Source organism: Physeter macrocephalus, chromosome 10, assembly GCF_002837175.3.
Source record: "Physeter macrocephalus isolate SW-GA chromosome 10, ASM283717v5, whole genome shotgun sequence".
NCBI lineage: Eukaryota > Metazoa > Chordata > Mammalia > Artiodactyla > Physeteridae > Physeter > Physeter macrocephalus.
This window is the reverse complement of record NC_041223.1, coordinates 7,120,211-7,142,343: the sequence shown is the minus strand read 5'-3', so window position 1 is coordinate 7,142,343 and position 22,133 is coordinate 7,120,211. Positions and strand designations below refer to the sequence as shown.

General features: G+C 46.8%; 1 protein-coding gene across 6 annotated transcripts in view; it reads right to left on the bottom strand.

The window, feature by feature from the left end:
* Positions 1-1,465: 1,465 nt before the first annotated feature.
* PRKN (parkin RBR E3 ubiquitin protein ligase) overlaps positions 1,466-22,133 on the bottom strand; it is a 1,334,302-nt gene continuing 1,313,634 nt past the window's right edge. For all 6 annotated transcript variants that reach the window (XM_028494771.2, XM_028494769.2, XM_028494768.1 and 3 more), the window contains 2 exons: positions 6,469-6,552; positions 1,466-2,066 (listed from right to left, as the gene is read on the bottom strand). In XM_028494771.2, the coding sequence (XP_028350572.1) occupies positions 1,866-2,066; positions 6,469-6,552 (285 nt within the window). In that variant the 3' untranslated portion in view covers positions 1,466-1,865. The remainder of the gene's footprint in view (positions 2,067-6,468; positions 6,553-22,133) is intronic.

Genomic DNA, 22,133 nt, shown 5'->3' with positions numbered 1-22,133 from the left:
CAACAAATGATTTAGATTATTACCTAAACTGATTTGATGAAGCAGAGTGGCAGGATTTGAGAAGACTGAGTCCAGTTTTGAAAGCAGTTCCACTGTGGGTAAAATGCTACGGAGAACTTGTTCACGAAGGGAAGAGTCAATCGATATGGCAGACTTCACTGCTGTCTCATTTTAAGAAATTTCCACGGCCACCCCAGCCTTCGACAATCACCACCCTGATCAGTCAGCAGCCATCCACACGGCGGCAAGACCCTCCACCAGCAAAAAATTTATGACTCACTGAAGCCTCAGATAATGGCTAGCATTTTTAAGAAATGAAGTATTTTTAAGTTAAGGTGCGTATTTTTTGGACGTGATGCTATTGCACACTTAAGAGACTACAACAGAGTGTATACCTAACTTTTATATGCACTGGGATACCAAAAACTTCGCGTGACTCGCTTTATTGTGACGTTTGCTTTGTTGCGACCGTCTGGAACTGAACCTGCAATATCTCCGAGGTGTGCCTGCACGTTTTGTGTGTCCGCAGGACGAGGGGAGCTCAGGGACCTCCCACGTCACCATCTTGATCCACTCCTCCCCACCCATTCCTGTAGCGTGCTTTCCCAGCCTCACGGCGAGGACAGGTATATGGCGAGGAAAGAGGGAGTGGTCATTCATTCACGAACATTTAATGAGTACCCCTATGTGCTAGCCACTGGGGGTCATAAAGACAAAACAGGTACAAACCTTGCACTACGAAAGTTCAGAATTTTAGTGAAGATACAGGGAAACAACATTTCAGTGTGAAGAAGGTACAGCAGAGGTGTGTGGAGTAGTCTGAGAGCTTGGAGGAAGTAGTGGGGTGGGAAGATGGCCTCACGGAGGAGCTATCTTACGATGTGGGTCTTGGAGGTTGGGCAGGAGCCGGGCAGGCAGGGGTGGCACACTCCCGTTAGACACTGTGGATTTATTCATCAGACAGAGCAGTCACTGCTTCCAAACTACTTTGATCAGGGGCAGCCAATGAAAATAATTTCCTTTGTGGTTTTGGACAACACCATGAAAACTCTGGAGGTCTCTACTGCCTTCTTGTTGAATAGGAGGAGTAATGTCAACTACTTAGAAGCCCTGGGAGAATGAATCCATTTATGTGGTTTACAAGAGCAAGTGTTTACTTATTAGAAAGCCTCCAGGGGGAATACGTGCAGGAGAACGACCCGGCCGGAGGAAGAAGAAGCAAATGGGGCTGGACTCTCATTAGCCCGTGACGGATTGATCTTCTGTCACTGACTCCCCAAACCCCCCAGCAGTTTCAACTGCAAGCTTGTTCAATATTTTAAAACCAATTTAAAACCAATTTTTGAGTTTGCTTTCAAAAAAATGTTGCATTAATCAAAAAATGCATTAAGATTAGGGTCAAGCAGCTTAACTTATGGGAAAATCCTGATTGGGCCCCGGGAGACATGGGCTTGCCTGGCTGGATAACGTCAGAAACCGCTCAGCTTTAGAGCGAGAACAGTGGAGAGTGGCCACAGACGGCTAAAAGGAAAAACCTTACAAATGAATTGAATTGAAAGGAAATTCGAAGAAGGCTAATGCGGGCATTTTGTTGTATTAGCAAAATTCAGACACGAGGATGCACCTGAAGCCTTCCGTTCCGGGAAGGGAGGCTGCGATCCGATGTTTATTGTTAGGTGTGTGGAGTGCCATCCTTTCAAAGATCTCCGTTAGGTGGGATTGCAGAGGTCATCCATTTGGAGATCACTGCCGTTTGGGAGAAACGTAGGGAACAGAAAATAAACTGGCTCTATGAAAATAAAAACCCTTCATTCTCTTGCCAGATGGAATTGGCTCTTTCGGTTTGATGAAACAGCTTGTTGGGTTCATCCTTCTCCGTGTCCAAGAGTAGCTCTGGTTGAAATGAGGAAACCGGAGACGCGGTAAACCAGTCCATAGAGGATATACTGGTTATTCTGTGTTCTTTTCTCTCCTCTGCTCTGTGTGTGGAAGGCTGAATCCGATGGGCCGTGTCCCTTGGGTCCCTTATGGCTGGCTTTCAGTTGGGTGTGGCCAATAGGAGACGTCTGCAAGAGACCAGAGGGTGAGCGGGAGAGGTCAAGGCGTTGGAGCTCACTGCCCTCCGGCTTTGGGTCTACTTCTGGCGACGCTGAGCTTTCCACGATCACACCTCCTGTCAGAGCTCCTCCACGGTTCCAGCACTGGAGGTTGGTCCCCGTGTTACGCCATTTCCTCCCCTTGTCCCTTCAGGCCTGGCGCAGTCATGGTTCCCCCCATGCTGGACTCCAAGGCCCTCCACATCGATTTTGATTCTTGTGACCCTTCCCGCCACTGTAGGTCATCCACGACCCCTCAGTTACAGTCTCTTCATGTGCCCATCCGAGGAGGACCCTGAATGGATCAGAGACTTAGGAAAAAAGGGCAGCAAACCCCCCAAATACTAGTTGCCTTCTGTTCTCAGGCAATAGTGAACCAGCAGACTTTCCCAGTTTGGTGGGTCCATTCGCTTTGTTTTCAAATAAGGGAACTATGAGGCTGGCCCAGTTATCCGAGCTCTAGGCCCGAAGGAGGCTCATTTCAGAGAGGTCTTGTTGCAGGGCCGTCTCTTCCTGAATTCTCTCTTGGATAACCCTGTCTTGAATTAAAGATTCCTCCTCTGAATTCCTATCATATTGTTTGTGCAAGCCTTGTGGCATCTAATAAAGTAACATAAACTCCAGGAGAGCAGGGACTTAATCCCCAGAGCCTAGAAAAAAACCTAACCCACTACAGGTGTTTAATACTATTGAATGAATGAAATAATGTCTTCTTCTTTATAGATGCCACTGTGGAAAGGGAATGTTGCCTGCCATTCCAGCAAACAACAAATGCTGCCCGAAATCAAGCCATTGGCCACTGCAGCTGCCCACACAGTAGACCTTGAGGGGAATTCAGGATGCAGAAAATCAGGAAAAGTTCTGTGCTCTGGATACTGGCTTTAGGTAGTTAAGATGCATATCGAAGGAATAATTTCAGAGCCCAGACTCTTGTAGCTTCCCATACATAGAAAAGCACTAAAGGCATTAACTTGAGAGGTCTGCTTTGTTTGATTAGCAGTAATCTTTTGATGTTTGACTACGTGTTTTGTTGTCGTTTGTTTTTTTTTTCAGCACAAACTCCTATATATCCTGGCTCCTCCGTTACCTCTTCAGAGCTGAGAGGCTGTCTCCCGGCTATGGAGTCCTCAGTAAGGTCCTCAAATAAACTTAACTCACAGCTTTGAGGTGGTGTGTTTTTCTTCAGTCGACACCACCATCACTTAACAAACATCCATTAAATGTCTGCGCAGCAGATACTGTCTTGAGCCTGGCGATGCAGGGGTGGACGGAACACAGGGTGGCTGAAGAGAATCTTGCCTCTGTCCCTTTGTCCATTCAGCGCCCTCTGCTGGAGTGTTCCCTGTCACCCCTATGCCACGGTTCTCTTGACAAACTCTGACCCACCCTCCATGACTTTCCTAGGGAAACACTGTACAAAGCTATATTCACTAAACTTTGTTTTAGCATATTATGATCATTATCTATTTTCCTGTAAGTCTCCCCTGTGGCTCCCCTATAAGCCTCTGAAGATAAATGTACTTATCTACATTTCTTCAGAGAGTCTAGCAGGATGTCTGGCCAGTAGAATGCTCGATTTAACACCTGCTGACTGATGGTGTGTGCAGACACAGGCCCCTTGATACTGGTCATCTGTACTCAAGGCCAGCTCTAACTTTCTTTCTCCCAAATTTCTGAGTTTCTTTTCTTTTTAAAATTTGGGCTACCTTGATCATGAACACCAAGGTTGGTTAGTTCCTCCTGAAAGAAGAATGAAGGGGATTATTGAGTGGGTCACAGGCGCTGGACAGCTTTAGGTTAAGCAACGCTCGCTCTTCTTCACCTTACTGCTGCTGTGTTCAAGTAAATAGATGTTAGGGTACCCCTTCTTGGAAGGCTTTGTCCAGGTCTGTTGTCATATGAACATATGCGTGTAAACTGCTGGATCACCCCCATCTCCCACAGTAGCAGCCTTTGCTCTGGTCTAACCCTTCTGGCCCTGAGGCAAGGGGGCGGGTCTCAGGGTCATTATTATTCCTGACATCAGGACCCAGTGAGCTTGCATTTGAGTAGCCAGAGCTAAAAGAAGTCAACAGGAGGAGCGTGTGCCGTAGAAATGCAGTTAAGCCCTAAATCTCTCAATGCCCAGGGTCAGCATTTTAGGAGCAGCTGAGAAGACCTGAATTCACTCATTATGTTTCTTTAGTTATGCTAATACTGAGTAAACACATCCACAGAATACCTTATAGGGTTTCATTTCTTTATGCTCCCATTTTAGAGCATTCTGCAATACTTAAAATTCTCAACTGTGAAATTAAAATGTTCTGGAACTTCTATGTCTATTTATGGGGTTCCTGTCAATAAAATGACTAAAGGATTTATCTGGGTAGATTTGGTGTTTATGCCCTTGTTAACGTCTCTCTCAGGAGAAAAATAATGAGGAAATTCATCAACTGTGTTGAAGTTTTTACTCCTTTCCCCTAAGGTTTGGTTGATCATAATTAATAAATAAAAGAAAACATATTTGCATTTCCCTAAGCCTGATATAGCACTTCAGAGAGTAAGGCTCAGTAAACATGTTCTTTACCTAATCAAGAAAGAAATACAGTTCAGCATAGTCCATGATACTGTAAGCAGCTCTTTGCAGGAAACCACCCTTAGCAGGAAACCCATTTTCTTGTCAATTTGGCAAAGCTACATTGTAACTAACTTTTAAACCAGGCGCCCCCAAGCTCTGCTCATCTCTGGCCCTAGCACACCTATCAAATCTTTTGATCACACAATACCTTGCCTAACCTGTTGGTTCTTTCCATGGATCAAAGAAGCAGAAATGAAGAATAAGTAACCGATGACCCAATCTCTTCCCTAGCTTCCCTTTCAGTAATCTCCCTTTTTTTTTTTTTTTTTTTTTGAGTGTCAAACTGGAAACTTTTATTTTCCTTTTCCTTTTGTCTTTCTTATCAGGTCTTCTGCCCACTTCCCACCCCCTTCTTTCTCTCTCTCTTTTTTTTTTTTTGTGGTACGCGGGCCCCCCACTGCTGCGGCCCCTCCCGCTGCGGAGCACAGGCTCCGGACGCGCAGGCTCAGCGGCCATGGCTCACGGGCCCAGCCGCTCCGCGGCACGTGGGATCCTCCCGGACCGGGGCACGAACCCGCGTCCCCCGCATCGGCAGGCGGACCCCCAACCACCGCGCCACCAGGGAAGCCCACCACCCCCTTCTTCCAAACAGGAAAGACACTAATCAGCTGCTTTTTTTTGTTTCTGATAAAACAACTATTGTTTTGGGTTTCTGGTTGTTCGGTGAACATTATTGTTTTTACTGCCAAATGAGCTTCGGTGGTTGATGTAGGGGGTCTCTTGGGAACTTAAGCAATGGTGTGTTAGCTTCTGCTTTACAACAAACTGAATCAGTTATACATATACATATGTCCCCATATCTCTTCCCTCTTGCATCTCCCTCCCACCCTCCCTATCCCACCCGTCTAGGTGGTCGCAAAGCACCGAGCTGATCTCCCTGTGCTCTGCGGCTGCTTCCCACTAGTTATCTATTTTACGTTTGGTAGTGTATATGTGTCTATGCCACTCTCTTGAACAAACTCTGTGAACAGACTGTGTGAACAAGATAGCATCCAAAGAAAGATCACAAGAAGTCAACAAGCCTGCATGCAGTGGGGGGGGGATGGTGAGGACTCTAAGCCCCCAACTCAATGATTAGCTGAGATTACTTCCCTTTTTCCCTTTAAAAACTTTCATGGCCAAGCAGACTCTTCAGAGATGGTTTTCTGGGGACACTGAGTCTACCACCTCCCCAGACTGCCGGCTTTCTGATTAAAAGCAATTCTCCTTTCTACCAACAACTGCCTCTTGGGTATTGATTTTCCAGCCGTGAGCAGCCCAACCTGAGTTCGGTAACAATATTGCTAAAAAAACAATGATATCCCTGCATCGTATAATACTGCAATACTTCTACCACTTCATTCATGGAGATAGTTTTCACCAAAGATTTTAAACAAAGGCACTGTTGAAAAAAAATAATGTGAGGCTAGTATTGATTTCCCTGATTGAGAGGTTGTTGAATGGTTTTCTCTCTTTTCTAAAGACTCCTCTGATCATGCTAAGATACCTTATCCCTAATCCACTTACCTCTGGGGTAAAACTCTCATGGAAGTCCCAACACACCACACATGGCCACTGGGAAGTCTACAGCTCGCCCGGAGGAAGGAAGTGGTTCTGGAGGGACTGATGGCCGGGAGGCCAGAGCCCCATCACCATGGCTGTAGGCTACTAAGCTGGCCCTGATTTTTTCAGATTGGACCCTTCGATGGTCTCCAGGAAACAGCTCTCATCCCCATAGCCTGAGCCCTGCTCTGAAGAAGGAAGAGGGCATCCTACCTGAGTGACTGTTCCAGAGGCTTCGAACAGGGCACTGCATTCACCTTCATGGTACAGTTCCTTACAGTCCCGGCAAAAGACAAACTGCAGGAGAACACATGCAGGTTAGAGAGGGGCTTGCTGGTTGCATTTGGTCACAACATGGTTTTCTTCTCCAAGCTCATTCTACCCCTGCCTCTGACTTGGGTGATGGTTTGTGTGCCAAATTACTTTTTGCAGAGAGAAATAAAGTCATATTTTGATGGAACTGTTCACTCTTTACTAAAGAATGTTCTGAGCACTGCAGCAGGGTTTCAAAAATGAATGAGTCACATTTCCTCTCTTCAAGATGTTTCTAGCCTAGCAGAAGAAACAGTAATGCAAAGAAATACCTGTAGTAAAGTGTTATTAGTGTTAGAATGTGAGGAAAACAATTTCATTCAAGAATTTCACATCTAATATTTGTTTACGTACAGAGAGGATTTATATATCCATGTTAATGGCCTCATTTTTGTATTGAAAGTCTATTGTGGAAAGAAGAAATGGGCTGTCGTGGGTTGAATTTTGTGCCCTACAGATTCATATGTGGAAACCTTAACCCCCCGTACCTCAGAATGTGACTGTATTTGGAGACAAGGCCTTTAAAGACGTGAGTAAGGTAAAATGAGGTCATTAGGGTGAGCCTAATGCAATAGGACTGGCGTCCTTAGAGGAGGAGATTAGGACCCAGACACACAGGGGCTGAGACGACCATGTGCCGACACGGGAGAAGGTGACCGACTGCAAGCCGAGGAGAGAGGCCTCATTAGAAACCAACCCTGCTGCCCCCTTGTTCTCGGACTCTCAGACTCCACAACTGTGAGAAAGTAAGTTCCTGTTGTTTAAGCCCCTGGCAGCCCCAGGAAGCTAATGCTCGGGCTGAAGCGAAGCTTCTCACCCAGGGACCATGCTCCTTTCAGTATTCACAGCTCCTTTTGGGTTGGAAGGGACCCAGGAGCCAATGGACCTCCACCCTTCATCTGACAGAGAAGGAAGCTGGAGAAGTGAATGCTGGAAAAGGAAGTTAACCTATGACCGCCTGGAATCACCGGGCCCCTTCGGAATGCACTTCCCAACCCCCAGCCCTGCTCTGGAGGTGCTGTGGTGGCTTAGGGCGTGGGCTCTTCAGTGCGACACACTGGATTGGAGTCACCATCCCATCAGTTGACGACCTTGGGACAGCTGCCTTGGCATCTGTGCCTCAGTCTCCTCCTTTGAAAAACCAGGGTAACAATGATAACTAGCCTACATGACCATCATGAGAGGTAGGTGGGATAACACATACTAAGTGGCTGTAAGCAGGCCTGGCACACAATATGTTCTAAGCTTTAAGGAGATGCCAGCTAGGCACTGTTCTTCCCCTACTTTATTTCACAGCTGGAGAAGGAGATGCTTCACTAGAAAACCGGTTCCCTTCAACGACCATTTATTTTACTAGTTGGGGAGTAACATCTCTCACAGCAGAAGCTGTATTCGAAGAGGATGCTCTAGCAGAGAAGGGAGCATGGTCAATGCGTATGACACGGGGGTGATGGTGGTGCTTTTAGAGAACAGGCCCAGTGTGATCTGATACTCCTCCCATTGAGAGGTAGGCTCTAGATCCCTTCTGCTTAAATCTGGATGTATTGACCGCTTGACCAGTGTTACATGGTAGAAGCGATGGTATGCCACTTTTGGGGCCCAGGCCTTAAGAAACTGGCAGCTTCCACTCTCTGTCTCTTGGGACATTTGCTCTTGAAGTCCAGCCACCCACGGAGAGGCCCACGTGGACAGGAACTGAGGCCCCCAGCCAACGGCCACCACCAACTTGCCGGCCATGTGTCTGAGTCATGGTTCAAGTGGATCTTCCAGCCCCTGGATGAGCTGCCCCAGCTGACCCCACACGGAAAAGACACAAACTGTCTGCACAGGGCTCTGTCCAAATTACAGGTTTGTGGGCAAAAACAAAATAAAGCAAAGCAGGAACAAGACTGTCACTGTTTTAAATCACTAAGTTTTGGGGTGCTTTTTACATGGCAATCGATAACCAATATAGTGATGGCCCTGGATGTCTGGAAGCCTCAAAAAAGTTCCAGAGGCTTGAAAGTTCTCAAATTCATATTCAATAGCATAAGCCAGAAATTTAGCTCAGTTCTGCTTAAGATGAGACTGATTCGAACTGATAAACAAACCCCCAAACAAACAGGATATAGAAAAAACCCAGCTTTACCAAAATACATCAAAATTCTACCTCACCTCAAAACAACAGCCCTTCCAAGACATTTAAAAATAAATAAATAAATAAAAAATTTTAAATTTAATTTTTGGCTCTGTTGGGTCTTTGCTGCTGCGCGCGGCCTTTCTCTAGTTGCGGCGAGCAGGGGCTACTCTTTGTTGCGGTGCGCGGGCTTCTCATTGCGGTGGCTTCTCTTGTTGCAGAGCACAGGCTCTAGGCGCATGGGCTTCAGTAGTTGTGGCACGTGGGCTCAGTAGTTGTGGTGCATGGGCTTAGTCGCTCCGCGGCATGTGGGATCTTCCCGGACCAGGGCTCGAACCCGTGTCCCCTGCACTGGCAGGTGGATTCTTAACCACTGTGCCATCAGGGAAGTCCCCAAGACATTTTTTCCCTTCACGTTGTCTCCACCACGGAAACACCTTCCCCTCTGTCCCCATGGTCAATTTCTTGTTTTAACAACTCATCTGAAGATCATTTTAATCTCAGGACATAACAAACAAGAAAGACAAGTATTTTATAAGGAAAAGGCCTCTTCTACAGCTATGTCACCATCTCTCTTCTCGCCAGCACTTTCAGAGTGTTATAGCTTTCTTGTTTCTTCTCACAGCGAAGAGAATGAGCCCACGTTTTGTGGGATATAAACTTTCCTTAAAGGTTCATGCTGGTGGGAGAGGGGGTATGTGTCAGGATGTCATTACACAAATCACCAAGACCACCAGGTTTTAATTTCTGACATTTTAATTTTCCCTGAACTGACAGCTAATCCAGTGAACGGTGAATGAATTGGATCCTAGAGTCCTTTCTTAAGGTTTTTTTTTTTTTTTAATGTATCTGCTCATCTTCGGGTTTGTCTCAGGCCCATCACTCTGTTCTTACGTTGAAAAACTGTGAACTGTATGGTTCAATCATTGAGAAGAGCTCACTGTGTGATTTCACCCCACTGCTTTTCATGGAAGCAAGTCTGATCTCTTGGCGTGACAGGGAAAACGTTTCACATCTTATTAGCTTGGGCATGAGATATAAAATCAGTTTCATGGTAGAGGAACACCCTGGAGGTTGATCAGTTTGTCAGAATAAATAGGACTTACCTGACACAAAGACATTAAATTCCCTTTCATACCAGTATTACAAAGAATAAACCATATATATATATATATATATATATATATATATAATTTTAAAAAAACAGAAAAGAAAGAGCCTATAAAAATTAAACTCTCACCACTTCAGTATGGCAAAAGGCAAGTGAAAGCTGAAAAAATGTGTTGGTGATAATTTAGCATTAATGCACTTGCTAATTTGCTCCTATTCAGAGAGTATAACTTAAATTTAGATACATTGTGCCATGGGCTTCCTAGTTCAATAAATCTGTCTCAAACAAAATGAGGAAATAGCTAGAAGGTCTGATTTAATCTAAAAAAAGTTCAGGGTTTTTTTGGGGGGGGGTTCAGCGTTGGCTTTTTTAAAAAAAATATAGTTTCTGTTGCACAACAAAGCGAATCAGCCATATGCATACACGTGGCCCCTTATCCCCTCCCTCCCATCCCCCCATCCCACCCCTCTAGGTCATCGCAAAGCGCCGAGCTGATCTCCCTGTGCTACGCTGCTTCCCGCCAGCCATCTATTTTACATTCGGAGCACGCGGGGTGGGAGGGGAAGCTGGGGCAAAGTGAGAGTAGCATCGACATATATACATTACTGAAAGCTCAGGTTTTTCATTAAGTTATCCAGAACTCAAGACTGTCAACCAGGTGCTTGTACAAATGCTTAGCACTTCAGTTCTCAAACTGTGTACCAAGGAGCCCTGGGGTGTCACAACAAAGTCACAGGGGCGGAGTGGGATCTTTTAAATTTTTGAGGAAAAGCCCAGTGATACTCAGCATCTGTTGGACACTGTGAATTACTAACTCAAGGCTGTTCATGGTGTTAATGTAGATTGTGCTACCCTCCTTTTGATGACATCATGTTTTTGCAAAGTGGGATTTTTGGAGGTTACTGTGATAAAAAAGACAGCTGCCAGGTGAACAGCTCTTTGGACCAGGAGATGCAGTTATTTAAGAATGAAATAAAAATATTTTTTTCTTTCAATTTATGTGAACTAGTTTTTCAAATGGCTATGAAGTTGTTAAGACATTAATTCTTACTATGTTATGTGGACCTAATTATTTAATAAACAGAACTGTTAGGCATTTCTTTTGGCCTAGAAGCACCAGGAAAAATTTACCAAGCCACTAGGGGCATGGTGAACAGAGGAAGTTTGGGGAACTCTGGCTTAGGCAGGTACAAAACTCCTCGAGATAATGTTTTGGGTCTGTTTGCAAAAACTCCTAGGGGCACAGGTATTTCCAAAGGGCGTGAGGAGAAAACATCTGGCTCCAGTATTTTCATATTCACTCTGACAACCTGCCTGTCTCCTTTCTGGGGCACGTGGGTCTGGCTTTAACCAATAATGTAGAAGGCTGCAATCTCCCCAGGGGTTCATTGGTCATTAACTGTGGGGTCACGTTTGCTGAGGCTCTTTTAGGATGCCTTGTGAGTAAATACTAACTGAATGGAAGAGACTACCACACAGTTATATTGTATACTTTTCCTGGATTATTTTCTTTTGAGATAGATCTGACAAATGCTAATAATTTTTGCATGTTTTAAAAAAAGAATTTTTAAAGCCCTTTAAAAATCATAACAGTAATACATACTTATTCTACTGGTTCTCTAAACTCTATCTCCTTATTACATATGATTAAAAAGCAATATCTATGGATTGTATTACCTTAGTGCCTGTGACATTAATTTTATGTGCCAACTTGGCTATAGACTATAGTCTATTCAACCAAACACTAATCTAGGTTTCTCAGTGAAGAGAGACAGTCCGAGATGATCTGGGTGGGTTTGATTCAGTTAGTTGAAAGGTTTTTAAGAGCAGACCTGAAGCTTCCTCAAGCAGAGAGTTCACCTGTGGACAACAGAGTTCCAGCCTGCCCTTCCTGGCAGCCTGCCCTGTGGATTTGGGACTTGCCTAGGTAGCCCCGTAATCCCCATAATCACATAAGCCAATGCCTTGCCATCAATCTCTCTCTATAGATACAGATATATTAGACATAGAGATATTTATATATAAATATATACTAGGTATCTACTATAGCTATATCTATAGGCATCTTTTTATATATCTATAGATCTATGAGGACAGCTGAGCATGCCTAGATAATCTATATTTATATTTATCTCCTACTGGTTCTGTCTCTCTGGTGAAACCTTGGTTGATACAGCTAAGCTCCTAAAGAAGTTTTACTAGGTCCGTTTATTTACACTAGGTCAGTTATTCTTTTGCAAAAGAACTGATATAAAAGACAACTTTTGAATTGTCTATGTTATTTGAAAAATTGTAATTTAAATCTTCGCCTCTCCCCCCTTTTTTTGGCTGTGCTGCGTGGCTTGTGGGATCTTATTTCCCCAACCGGGGATCGAACCCGGGTCCCTGGCAATGAGAGCACGGAGTCCTAACAAGCGGACCGAGAAGGAATTCTCTCCCCCTGTTTGTGTGTTGTTGTTGTTTTTTGCGGTACGCGGGCCTCTCACGGTCGTGGCCTCTCCCGTTGCGGAGCACAGGCTCCGGACGCGCAGGCTCAGCGGCCACGGCTTACGGGCCCGGCCGCTCCGCGGCACGTGGGATCTTCCCGGACCGGGGCACGAACCCGCGTCCCCTGCATCGGCAGGCGGACTCCCAACCACTGCGCCACCAGGGAAGCCCCCCTTGTTTGTTTTTAATCCCGAGTACCCACAGGACGATGCGTCTTAGAAGTCAACACCAGGAGCAAGTTAATCACTCCCATAGCGTGATGGTTTCCCCTTTATCTGACAGTGACCTGGTGATCCAATACATTTTTCTCTTTGGAGCAGCTGCCTGTCTGGTTGGTGCCAAGCTTTTCACTTAACTGTAGTAATTAGCTCATCCTAAATGCCTAAGACGAAGTATACAATTTTAAGACAGCTATTCAATAAAGGATAAGTTCAGTAAGACACTTTTTTTTCTAATAAGGACTAGCCAAAGTATTCTTACCATTCAAGTCATATTTTTGCCTTTCAGTTAATATGAGTTGAGTATTTATTTTGGGTGAATAAAATCTTGCACTTGGACAACATATAAAAGAATAGCATATTGTAATTCATGAAATCATATAGTGATATTTATATTTTAAAAACTCAGATACAATTTAGTGTTTAAAAGTAAAGCCTTTGAAGTCAGAGAGACCTGGACTCAGAGGCCCTTCTCTACAATTTATTATCTGTGTGATCCTAACATCTCTTTGCTTTAGTTTTCTGCATCTGTAAAGAAGAAATAATAAGATAATTAATATTTAACCCAGTTTCTGGCACCTAGTAAATAGGAGAAATGGTTTTCTCATGGAGTTACAATGTTTTATAAGCAAAAAAATTCTATAGAAAAGTAAGGTGATAGTAAAGCACCTTGTGAAAGCAATTCTCAATATACTAATAATTGCTGTTGCTCTGTGAAGGCCTGAGTGAAACTGAGGACCTCGTGGGAAGCGCCAAGCTTGTCAGCTCCCCATAACTGCAGCAGAGAAAGGGATACTGACCTCTCGTTCCTCGCGCGCACGCAGAGGTGCCGTCACTGTCACTCCCCTTAGGAAATCCCACGCTACCATACAGCTAAATGAACTGCCCGTCACGTTCATCATTCAGTATCATGGCAGTAGACAAGTCATTTGATTGATGTTTGAGTTTGATTTCCCATACGCCCACAATGGAGACCTTCAAAAGGATATGTATGTGTATTTTCTCTTCGGAAGCATAAAAAGGGGTGAAATGAACAGCCTCCGATGCATTCAGAACACGCAAGTGGCTGTTATCAGTAAAGGTGAGAGCCAGTCGGCACCTCCAAGCGATGAACCTCAAGATAAGGGTCTGACCCTCGAAGGTGAATGATCTCTATGTGAGAGCCCGAAGTTCTTTGTGCTTGTTTTCTATCACGACAGCATCTATTATAAAAGCATTTTATTATGTGCCATTTATTTTTCTTCCACAGCTCTGAAGTTCTGTGTTAAAAGAACAGGAGAGAATCAAATATCATCTCAGGACCCCTTACTATATTCAAGGGAAACATCAAAACCATGACGCACACATTTGTACTTCTTTGGGAATAGATGAAATATTTTTCTTTTAGGTGTATGACTTTCCAGAAGGTGGCAGCAGTGATATATGAGATTCATCCCCAGTGCGTTAAAAATAGTGTATCAAAAGAGGGAGGCTCCCCATGGGGTGACTAGCCGCCGATATACGGAAAACTGGTTCTGACAAGACAGTGCCACAGAACGGAAATGGTGTTAGATTATAACGCGCTAAAACACAAGTTCGAAAGCAAGAAAGTCAGGTTATTTCCTTTCGAGTACACAACATCTTAGAATCACAGAATCTCATGGTGGGAAGCAGTCTTAAACTGTGCCATGCTCTAAACGCAAACAGACTACGACCATCTTTTACATGCAATCTCCAAGTGGCTAAAATGAAATAATTTCAAGGAAGCTGGATGGGGCTCAGTAGCTGAATTCTTTTGTATTTTTCAAATTCTGTACAAATCATCAAGGATGGTTACACAATGCCATCTGTGTTCCCACAAAATACTGTGACCCCTACACTCCCTCCCTACCCCATCCCCTGAATTATTTTTGTTTTAGGTTTGCTACCATGAAAAGCCCCTTACTCTCCTTGGTTTAATTTCCATTCACGGGAGTTCTTAAAAGAACTCTGAAAATTCCCTTTTCCTACAGCATCATGATCTCCATCAAGTATGTATCCATTCAGTCTTTTGGTTGTGCAGAGTCTTAATTTATACACTTGCTGTGAGTATGATCTAATGGGAAACTCTATTACCATCTGTCTCAGAACCTATTAGAGAAGATGAGCTCATACAAGAGACCATATCTGCGAACCTACTTTCAACAGGGAAACTTAAGTTAAGAGAGGCGCCTAATAGATGCTCCGGACTGTGTGGGTGGTGCTCCTGGGGATGACACTCCTGGGACTTGAACTGTCCAATGTATAATCATAGGCAAAAATATTTGAACTTATTTCCTACTTTAAAATATTTACAGTTTTTTCAAACTTAAAAATGCTTCTTGACCGTTTATTTTTCCTTGCTCAAAAACAGCTTTATTGGGATACAATTCACATAGTCTGGGTTTTTTAAGAATGGTTTATATATCTTTTGAGTGAATAATACATGCGCACAGCACAAATTCAAAAGGTGCAAAAGGCAAATAGTGAAAAATAAGTCTCCCTTCCTCCTCAGTCAGCTTACAAAGCTTTCCAGAGACAATCACTGTCACCTGCATATATAAAAGCTATTTTGAGACTAAAAATGGTGTATAGAATATTGCTTTATGTAACGTGCTCCGCATCTTGCTTTTTCATTTAATACATTTACAGCCTGTCCTATATCAGTGCCCTCTGAGCAACCCTGAAGAGCTGAACTTTTCCTCAACAGCCACGCGATATTCAAGTTGATAGATGTATCGGAATTCATTTAACCGGCACCCTACGGATGAGCATTGAGGCCCTTTCCAATATTTTGCCATTATAGACAAAGCTGCGGGGAACGTCCTTCTCCACAGGTCAGTTTGCACGTGTGAAAGGAAATCTGTAGGATGAATTTCTGGAAGTGAAATAGCCGGATCAAAGGGTGTGGGAAGTTGACATCTGGATTGCTTTTGCGAGCCTGCTCTCGTGGAGCGTGCACTAGTCCCAGGCCCTGCAGTGGGGTGTGTGAGGGATGACCTGCCCCTCCTCCCCTCCAGCGTGCCGTCACCAATCAGGGCCTCTGTCAAACCCAAACAGAACAAAAGAATCTCTAACTCTCAGCACTTCTGCTAAGGCCTTCTCTATCCATGTTGGATTTCTGCAAAGACGTGTTCCTGGCCAGAGAAATAACCCCGAGTCACTTCCGAGTCCTGTCCAGGCGGCTGAACCAGGGTCAAGAGGGGCGTGCAGCCGGCGCTCCATCATTTCCCCGCTCCCCCTGCCTGGGCTCTGAAACAAGGGGCTCGGAGCTTGTCTCCCCCTTGTTGGGACCGGCCTGAATTCATCCTGCTGGCGGGGAAAGGACTCTAAGTGAACTTTAGCTTCGGTGGCCTTAAACACTGACAGCCCACAAACCGGAGGTCCAGGTGAGGGAGAAGGAAACAGGAGACAAGGAAGCAGCACGTTCAGTTGCCCGAGGCTGTGTCCTGGGCCTTAACTCTGAGCAGAGTACGCTCAGCACCACTGCCGCTGCGCTGCCAGGAGGGCAGCGGTGACAGCAACGGGCAGGGACCCTGGGGGGGAGTGACCGGTGTGACTGATGGCGGTGAGCCTCTCTCCCCAGGCCTCCACACGTCCTGTCTCACTCCCTCTCGCTGGAACCGTCTTACAGAAGGATTCCCGTGGTGCCGTCCCCAGCCCATCCTCCGCATCCCCAACTCCCTCCCTGGCTTCACCACTCCCCTTGCTTCCCGAGGCTCAAGTAGGACTTAGCTGCAAGCTGGGACTCTTGCAAGTATTTGATGACGCTCGCAGCATCCGTGTTCCTCTAGACAAACTTCTTGGCGGGTAAACTTCTGCATCTAACTGAAAATTCCCTTTAACATCTTACAAGGCCGGCTCGATTTTGCTTTCCAGTCAGCGTTTCCCAAACCTTATGGAGCATCTGGCTCCAGAAAAGGAGCACTGGTCACAGAGTATCAAATTCAACGCCACTTTCAAATATTGCCATTCATTAGCGAACATGTTTGAAAATGGCCATTCGTTAGTAATATGCGCAGCATATGTCTTCGATAATTCTTAACTGGTCTCGAATCCTTGGGACCTTATCATTTACAGTCTGTAGAGCGGCACTAGACTCTGTAGGAACGAGTACACTCTGCCAGTCAGAATGTGAAATTCAAGCCATATGGCAGTTTGAGCCCAATTTGTCCCTTAGGCCTGCGGGCATCGTTATGCTTGCTGGCGCAGCAGGGGAGACGAATGCTTCCCTTGCATGCTTGGGCCCAACCCCAGGCAACTCCGGTCAGGGTCGGCTTTGGAAAGGTGCTAACGGTGTCGGTGGCGCTCCCACTGGCACATCTGAGGGATGTTTGTCTTTGGAGGTTTTGCAGCTTGTCAAACCTTTACTATGTGTTAGGCAGTTTTATAGGTGCCTTGGGAACATACCTGTTCCCGCCCCTCTCTCCATAGCCTCAGCCAGAAAAGGTCAGGGTATTTTTCTCTCCAGTACTGTCTCTTTCTTATATTCCTCTATGAAATGTTTCTCTCTCTACATGAAACTATTCTCACTTATCCCCTCTTCTAAATGAAGAGGACTTGAATCTTATTCATCCTTGTTTCCCCCAGATCCAGTGTCTGGAACATAGGAGGTGGTCACTGTCTGTTTGCCGCAAGCCAGGCGCCCAGTTCAAGGCGTTTCCAACTCAGTAGGAGAGATGATGCTTATGGAGAACAAAAGACCCGGAGGACAACAGCCCAGAGTCATGTGCTGAAGTGTCCAAGGATGCAAATCTGCAGGAACTCCCAGAGAAGAGCCCCGGGTTGGGTTGGGGTTTGGCCGCAGTGGCATTTGCTTTTCTGCCCCTCGCATTCCATTCCCTCTTCAGGCAGTGGTTCTAACATCAGGCTAGTCCCTCACCTCTCTGCTAACAGCTTGGAAAAATCCCTCCCCCTGCTCCTGACCTCCCTCCTAAACTACGTTGCTGCCTGCTGCAGATTTCCATCTGCATAGGATGCAGCCACTTCAAATTCATGTCAACTCAAATCCCATGTGATTATTGTGGAAAAGAAGACTGGGATAAAAGAGCAGAAATTCAAAGAGTTAATTTGAGGGGTAAGGGTAGGGGACCCAGAAGGAGGGCTCCCTGCACACCTGTAGGACCACACCTGCCTGGGGCCGCCCCTCCTCCCTTCCTGCTCTCTTCACTCACGGAGCACCCAGTCACCCTTAAATGCTCAGCACAGACCTCACAGTCTCCCAGAATTAATCCTGTTTATAATGCCAGGGCTAGCAGAGCAGTTGTCGCGTAGGCAGGAGGGACAGACGTTTGTAAAATGAATGAGTGGTAGAGGCTGGAAAACTCTAAACTTCTGAGAAGCATGAGGAGAGCCCAGTGTCACGGGAATCCAGCCACGAGGAGCCTGGCCCAGGGAACAGGAGGGATGAGACCGAGACATTTTTGGTCCCTTGACGCAATTAGTAGCCAAGTTCGGAGGCTAAGGTCCCAGGGATGGTGGAGTGGAGAAGGCTTCACGACAGAGGGGTCTGAATTGGTTTGAAAACAGAAAGAGAAAATGAAAAGGGAGAACGGAGATGCTAGAAAGAGGGTGGGTAAGAGTGGGAGGAAAGCCCTGGAGAAAGTCAAGGTCAGGAAAACCTAAACACTCCAAGGTGGTGGTTTAAAAGGAGGGGGGCCAATTCTCAGCTCGTGCGAAGGCCAAATCCTGGGACGGCAATTTGCTGATGAGAGGCTGCCTGAAGGAGATTACGTCTGGTTAGTGTGATGCCAGCTATTGCTCTTCTGGAGTCAAGAGGGAGAGCAGAGTTCAGGATGGAGGAAGCCTGGAATAGCCATCGTCAGCCAGGAGATGACCCACGAATCGAGGGAAGCCCAGCCATGCTGAGGACCCAACTGATGTAACGGCACCAACCTCTGCTTCCCTGTGACTTAAAATGTGTCCCTAGACCAGCAGCACCAGAATCGCCTGGGAGCTTAAGGCAGAATCTCAGGCCCTGCCCAGAAGTGCTGGATCAGAACCTGCATTTTAATAAGATCCCTGACGACCTGTGTGCACACTGTAGGTTAGAAGCACTGCTCGAGCTCATTCATTCAATCAAAATTTACTGAGCGCACACTGTGTGCCAGGTGCCCTGAGGGCTTACAAGGATGCATAGGATCCCATTTTCCGTCTCACGTGAGTCACAGTTCACCCCTCCCTCCCTGTACCCAGCCCTCCCTCCAGCCAGCACGTATTTATTGAGAACGTACTACGTGCCAGGTGCTGTGCTAGGCAGTGTGAGTGGTGAACAGGCTGGGCGCCCTTCTTGACCTCAAGGAGTTTATATTCAGCTGTGTCCTAATGGTCATGGTGGACAAGGTTTTGGGGGAGCACAGGATGTGTGCAGCCACCAGCCCGGGCAGTCAGGCTAGGTCTCCAGGAGGAAGTGGAGAGTAAATTGAGACCCAGCTGAGTCTGGTCGAATGACGGGTCCCTGAACGGTGCTCACTCCAGGTCCGGGACAGTGCAAGTGCTGGGGGCTTTCAGGGGAAGGTGGACCTTTCCACTCTGGACCACTGAGCTGGAGGTGTTGAAGTGAGACAGGAGGTGGGGGTGGTTGGGGACTGGAGGTAGGGCAAGGGTCAGGGTGGGAGGCGTGGCTTTGTGGAGGCTGTGGATTCTGGTTGGGTGGCCAGGGCAGGAGCAGGGGCTGCAGCGGGCAGACTGAGCCGGGCTGGGTGCCCCCGGGAGCCGCAGAGCCTCAAGCACTCACAGCACGGCTAATGAAGAGAGTCGGGCCCGGGGCAGTGGGAGAACACTCAGAAACTGAGTTTTGGCCAGTGCGATTGCATTGCTAATAAAACCCAGCAGGAACAGACTCCGCCAGGGTAAGTCTGCAGCATTTTGGTGTTTTTGATCTGGAATCCATCGGCAAAAGGACACAGTCTAGAACAGAGCTGTCCATAGGCACGGGACTAACTTAAAATGTTCTAGTAGCCACATTAACAAAGTAAAAAAGAAACAGGTGAAATGAATTTTAAGATTTTACTTAACCCAATATAGCCAGACTGTAGTTTCAACACGTGACCAACATAAAAGCTGTTGTTATTTTTCATTTTTTTCACTGAGTCTTTGAAGTCTGGTGTGTGTGTTGAACCCTCACATCATCTCAATTCAGATCAGCTGCATTCCATTTGCTCGGCTGCCTCACGCGGCTGGCGGTGTGGTTCTAGAACTCTTGAGTCTGAGGGCTACTTGGATGGGGTAGACGGCCAGCTTAGGTACCACAGAACAAAAAGAAACACAGCACCTTCCATACGGAATAAGTGAGTAGGACAAGGTGAGGTGGGAAACAAGAGAAGATAAGAAATTAGCTGTGTTAATGGAAAGAAATTAGATTATTTTTTCTAATAAAGAAGGCTCTTCACTTTTAGCCTTTGAAAGACTCACTTGGTCTGTGATGTAGGAGAGATGTGCAGACACAGAAAATCAGAAATAAGAAAATGTGGTGTAACTGTCTACAATGGGAGCGTATGGATTTTCCTGCCACACACGGTGAGTTATTTGTGAAAAGAAAGTCCAAAAAATCAGAACCAACCTGAATTACGTCTAACTTTCCCGGTGTCTCTGGGTGCCTGATTTACCTGCTGGCTCACTGTCAAATCTTGTACCAAGGACAGATAGTGTCCAGACCATTAATCACGGAGTAGACGACCGAATTGCTGCAGACAAATACCTGCTTCTAATGTCTGCGGGCCTATCCTTCCTTTAGGTGACGATATAGGATGAACTTAATAAATGTAAAGCCATAGAAATCCACAATGTTACTCACATTAGTTGGACCCAGTATGACTACAGTCTCCTGATTTAGCCAACCAAGGGGTTTAGGTGAGGGACTTTTGCTTTTAGGTGTGAGGTATCAGGCTGGCGCCTCGACTTGGGAAGCCTCCGTTCACACGATTTCAGAAGAGGACTTTCACGTGCAGTAGTTTAGATAGGGCCTGGCGAATTAGGTAGAGGTCACCCCACCAAAGACCAGTAACGCTGCAGCACTTAAGAATTAATGTTAAAAGCTAGAGTCACGGCTTGGATTTCACCCTTGAAGTCATGAAGTCACTAATGACAGAAGCTGAAACGAATGTCAAAAAGTTCCTGTCACTACACGAAGTTCTCGTGGGCACGTGGCATTTGGATGCAGGAGGCCGGTCACCCCCTATTTAAGGTTTTCCTGGACCTCCTGGTGTTCTCTGCCCCAGGACCTGTGCCCTCAATTATTGTTCATGAACATTCCTGCTCAAAAAGGAAGAGAGAAGCCCAGAGATGGGGTCTGAGCTGTTCGTTCACACACCAGTCTCCACGGGGCTGAGACAGTTCAGGCTTCTGTTTCTGTTGGTAACACTCCTTAAGGAAGTTTCCCAGCTCTTAACAATGGCGGGAGCAACGCCCCTTTATCCTCCCCGAAGGGCATCTGTGCCCCGAGGAACAGACAATGGTGGAAGCCCTCCACACTTAGGGAGCCGATTCCCTCGGAGGCCCCGACATCGGCGCCCCCGTCCACATCAGGGCAGCGCCAGGCCTCCTCGGGCCGCGTGTGAGCCCAAGATAAGGCCCGCCTAGGGGTGCTGAGAGCCGAGCGGAAGCCTGGCGCCTTCAGCGGCCTGAAAACCGTTATCTCGCAGCAACACACACCTTGCGGAGTCTTGCTCAAGTGTGAAGTAAAACCCTGACTTACAAGACTGCCCCCTCCTCCCCACCGCCTGTGCTTTTTTCCTCCTGATTTTATTGCTTTGCGGAGGAAGTAGAACGCCAGCTAATTAAGTGGCAGCTGAAGAGCCAGTACCTCCTGGCCTGTGTCTCGGAGCTGCTAAGATAACGGCAGGTTGCAGGAGAGTGAAGTGAAATGTCATCTCCACCGCTGCCTCTTAGCCAATATCCTTCTGTTCATTAAGCCGAATAACAATGAACAGAGGCGTGTGCACGGTTCGCTTCGCGGCGCCCCCTCCCTCCCTCTCGATTTGGCGGCAGAGAACCTAGAGCCACGAGGCCCTCACAGAGCGCACTGATCCCCTCCGGGGCGGAACGGCCGCCCCTTTTCTTCTGGCCACATCCTTGCTAACGGTGGGACGTAATATTATTCTGAACTTTCAAACGCTGCCCCACACCTTGGATTATGCAGCCACGATGGGCATTCAGCGAATACTTTTAGGGATGATTATAAAGATCTAACGCCTTATGCTTTGAAATCCCGTTTTTGCCTGTGACTAGAACCAAATTTTCAAAAGGCCAAGAGCTCCTAAAGGAACCTTGGCTGCTACGATCCGGTGGGGAGATGGAAGACTGCTCCCAGGCGCAGCCGCTCGGAACGTGGAATCGTTCCCTCGTTCCGCGGGCCTCTGTCGAGAGGCTGCGTGGTGCTGGGCTGCGCGGGGCGGGGCAGGAGCACGGAGACCAGGACAGAGCCTGCGGGCGGCGGCGACACGTGTGGGGAGACGCGCCCTCTCCTCCTGGGCCTCCCCCGAGCTCCACCTTTGTCCCGCAAACCCGTGCTAGTGGTTCTTTGATTCTCAACTAGGAAAGCACTCTGGGCAGGTTCCCTGATGCCCAAGCCTGGACTCGCTGCTCGTCTGGCTGCTCCCCGCCCCGTACCTGCACCATCATCCCCTCTAGACCCACC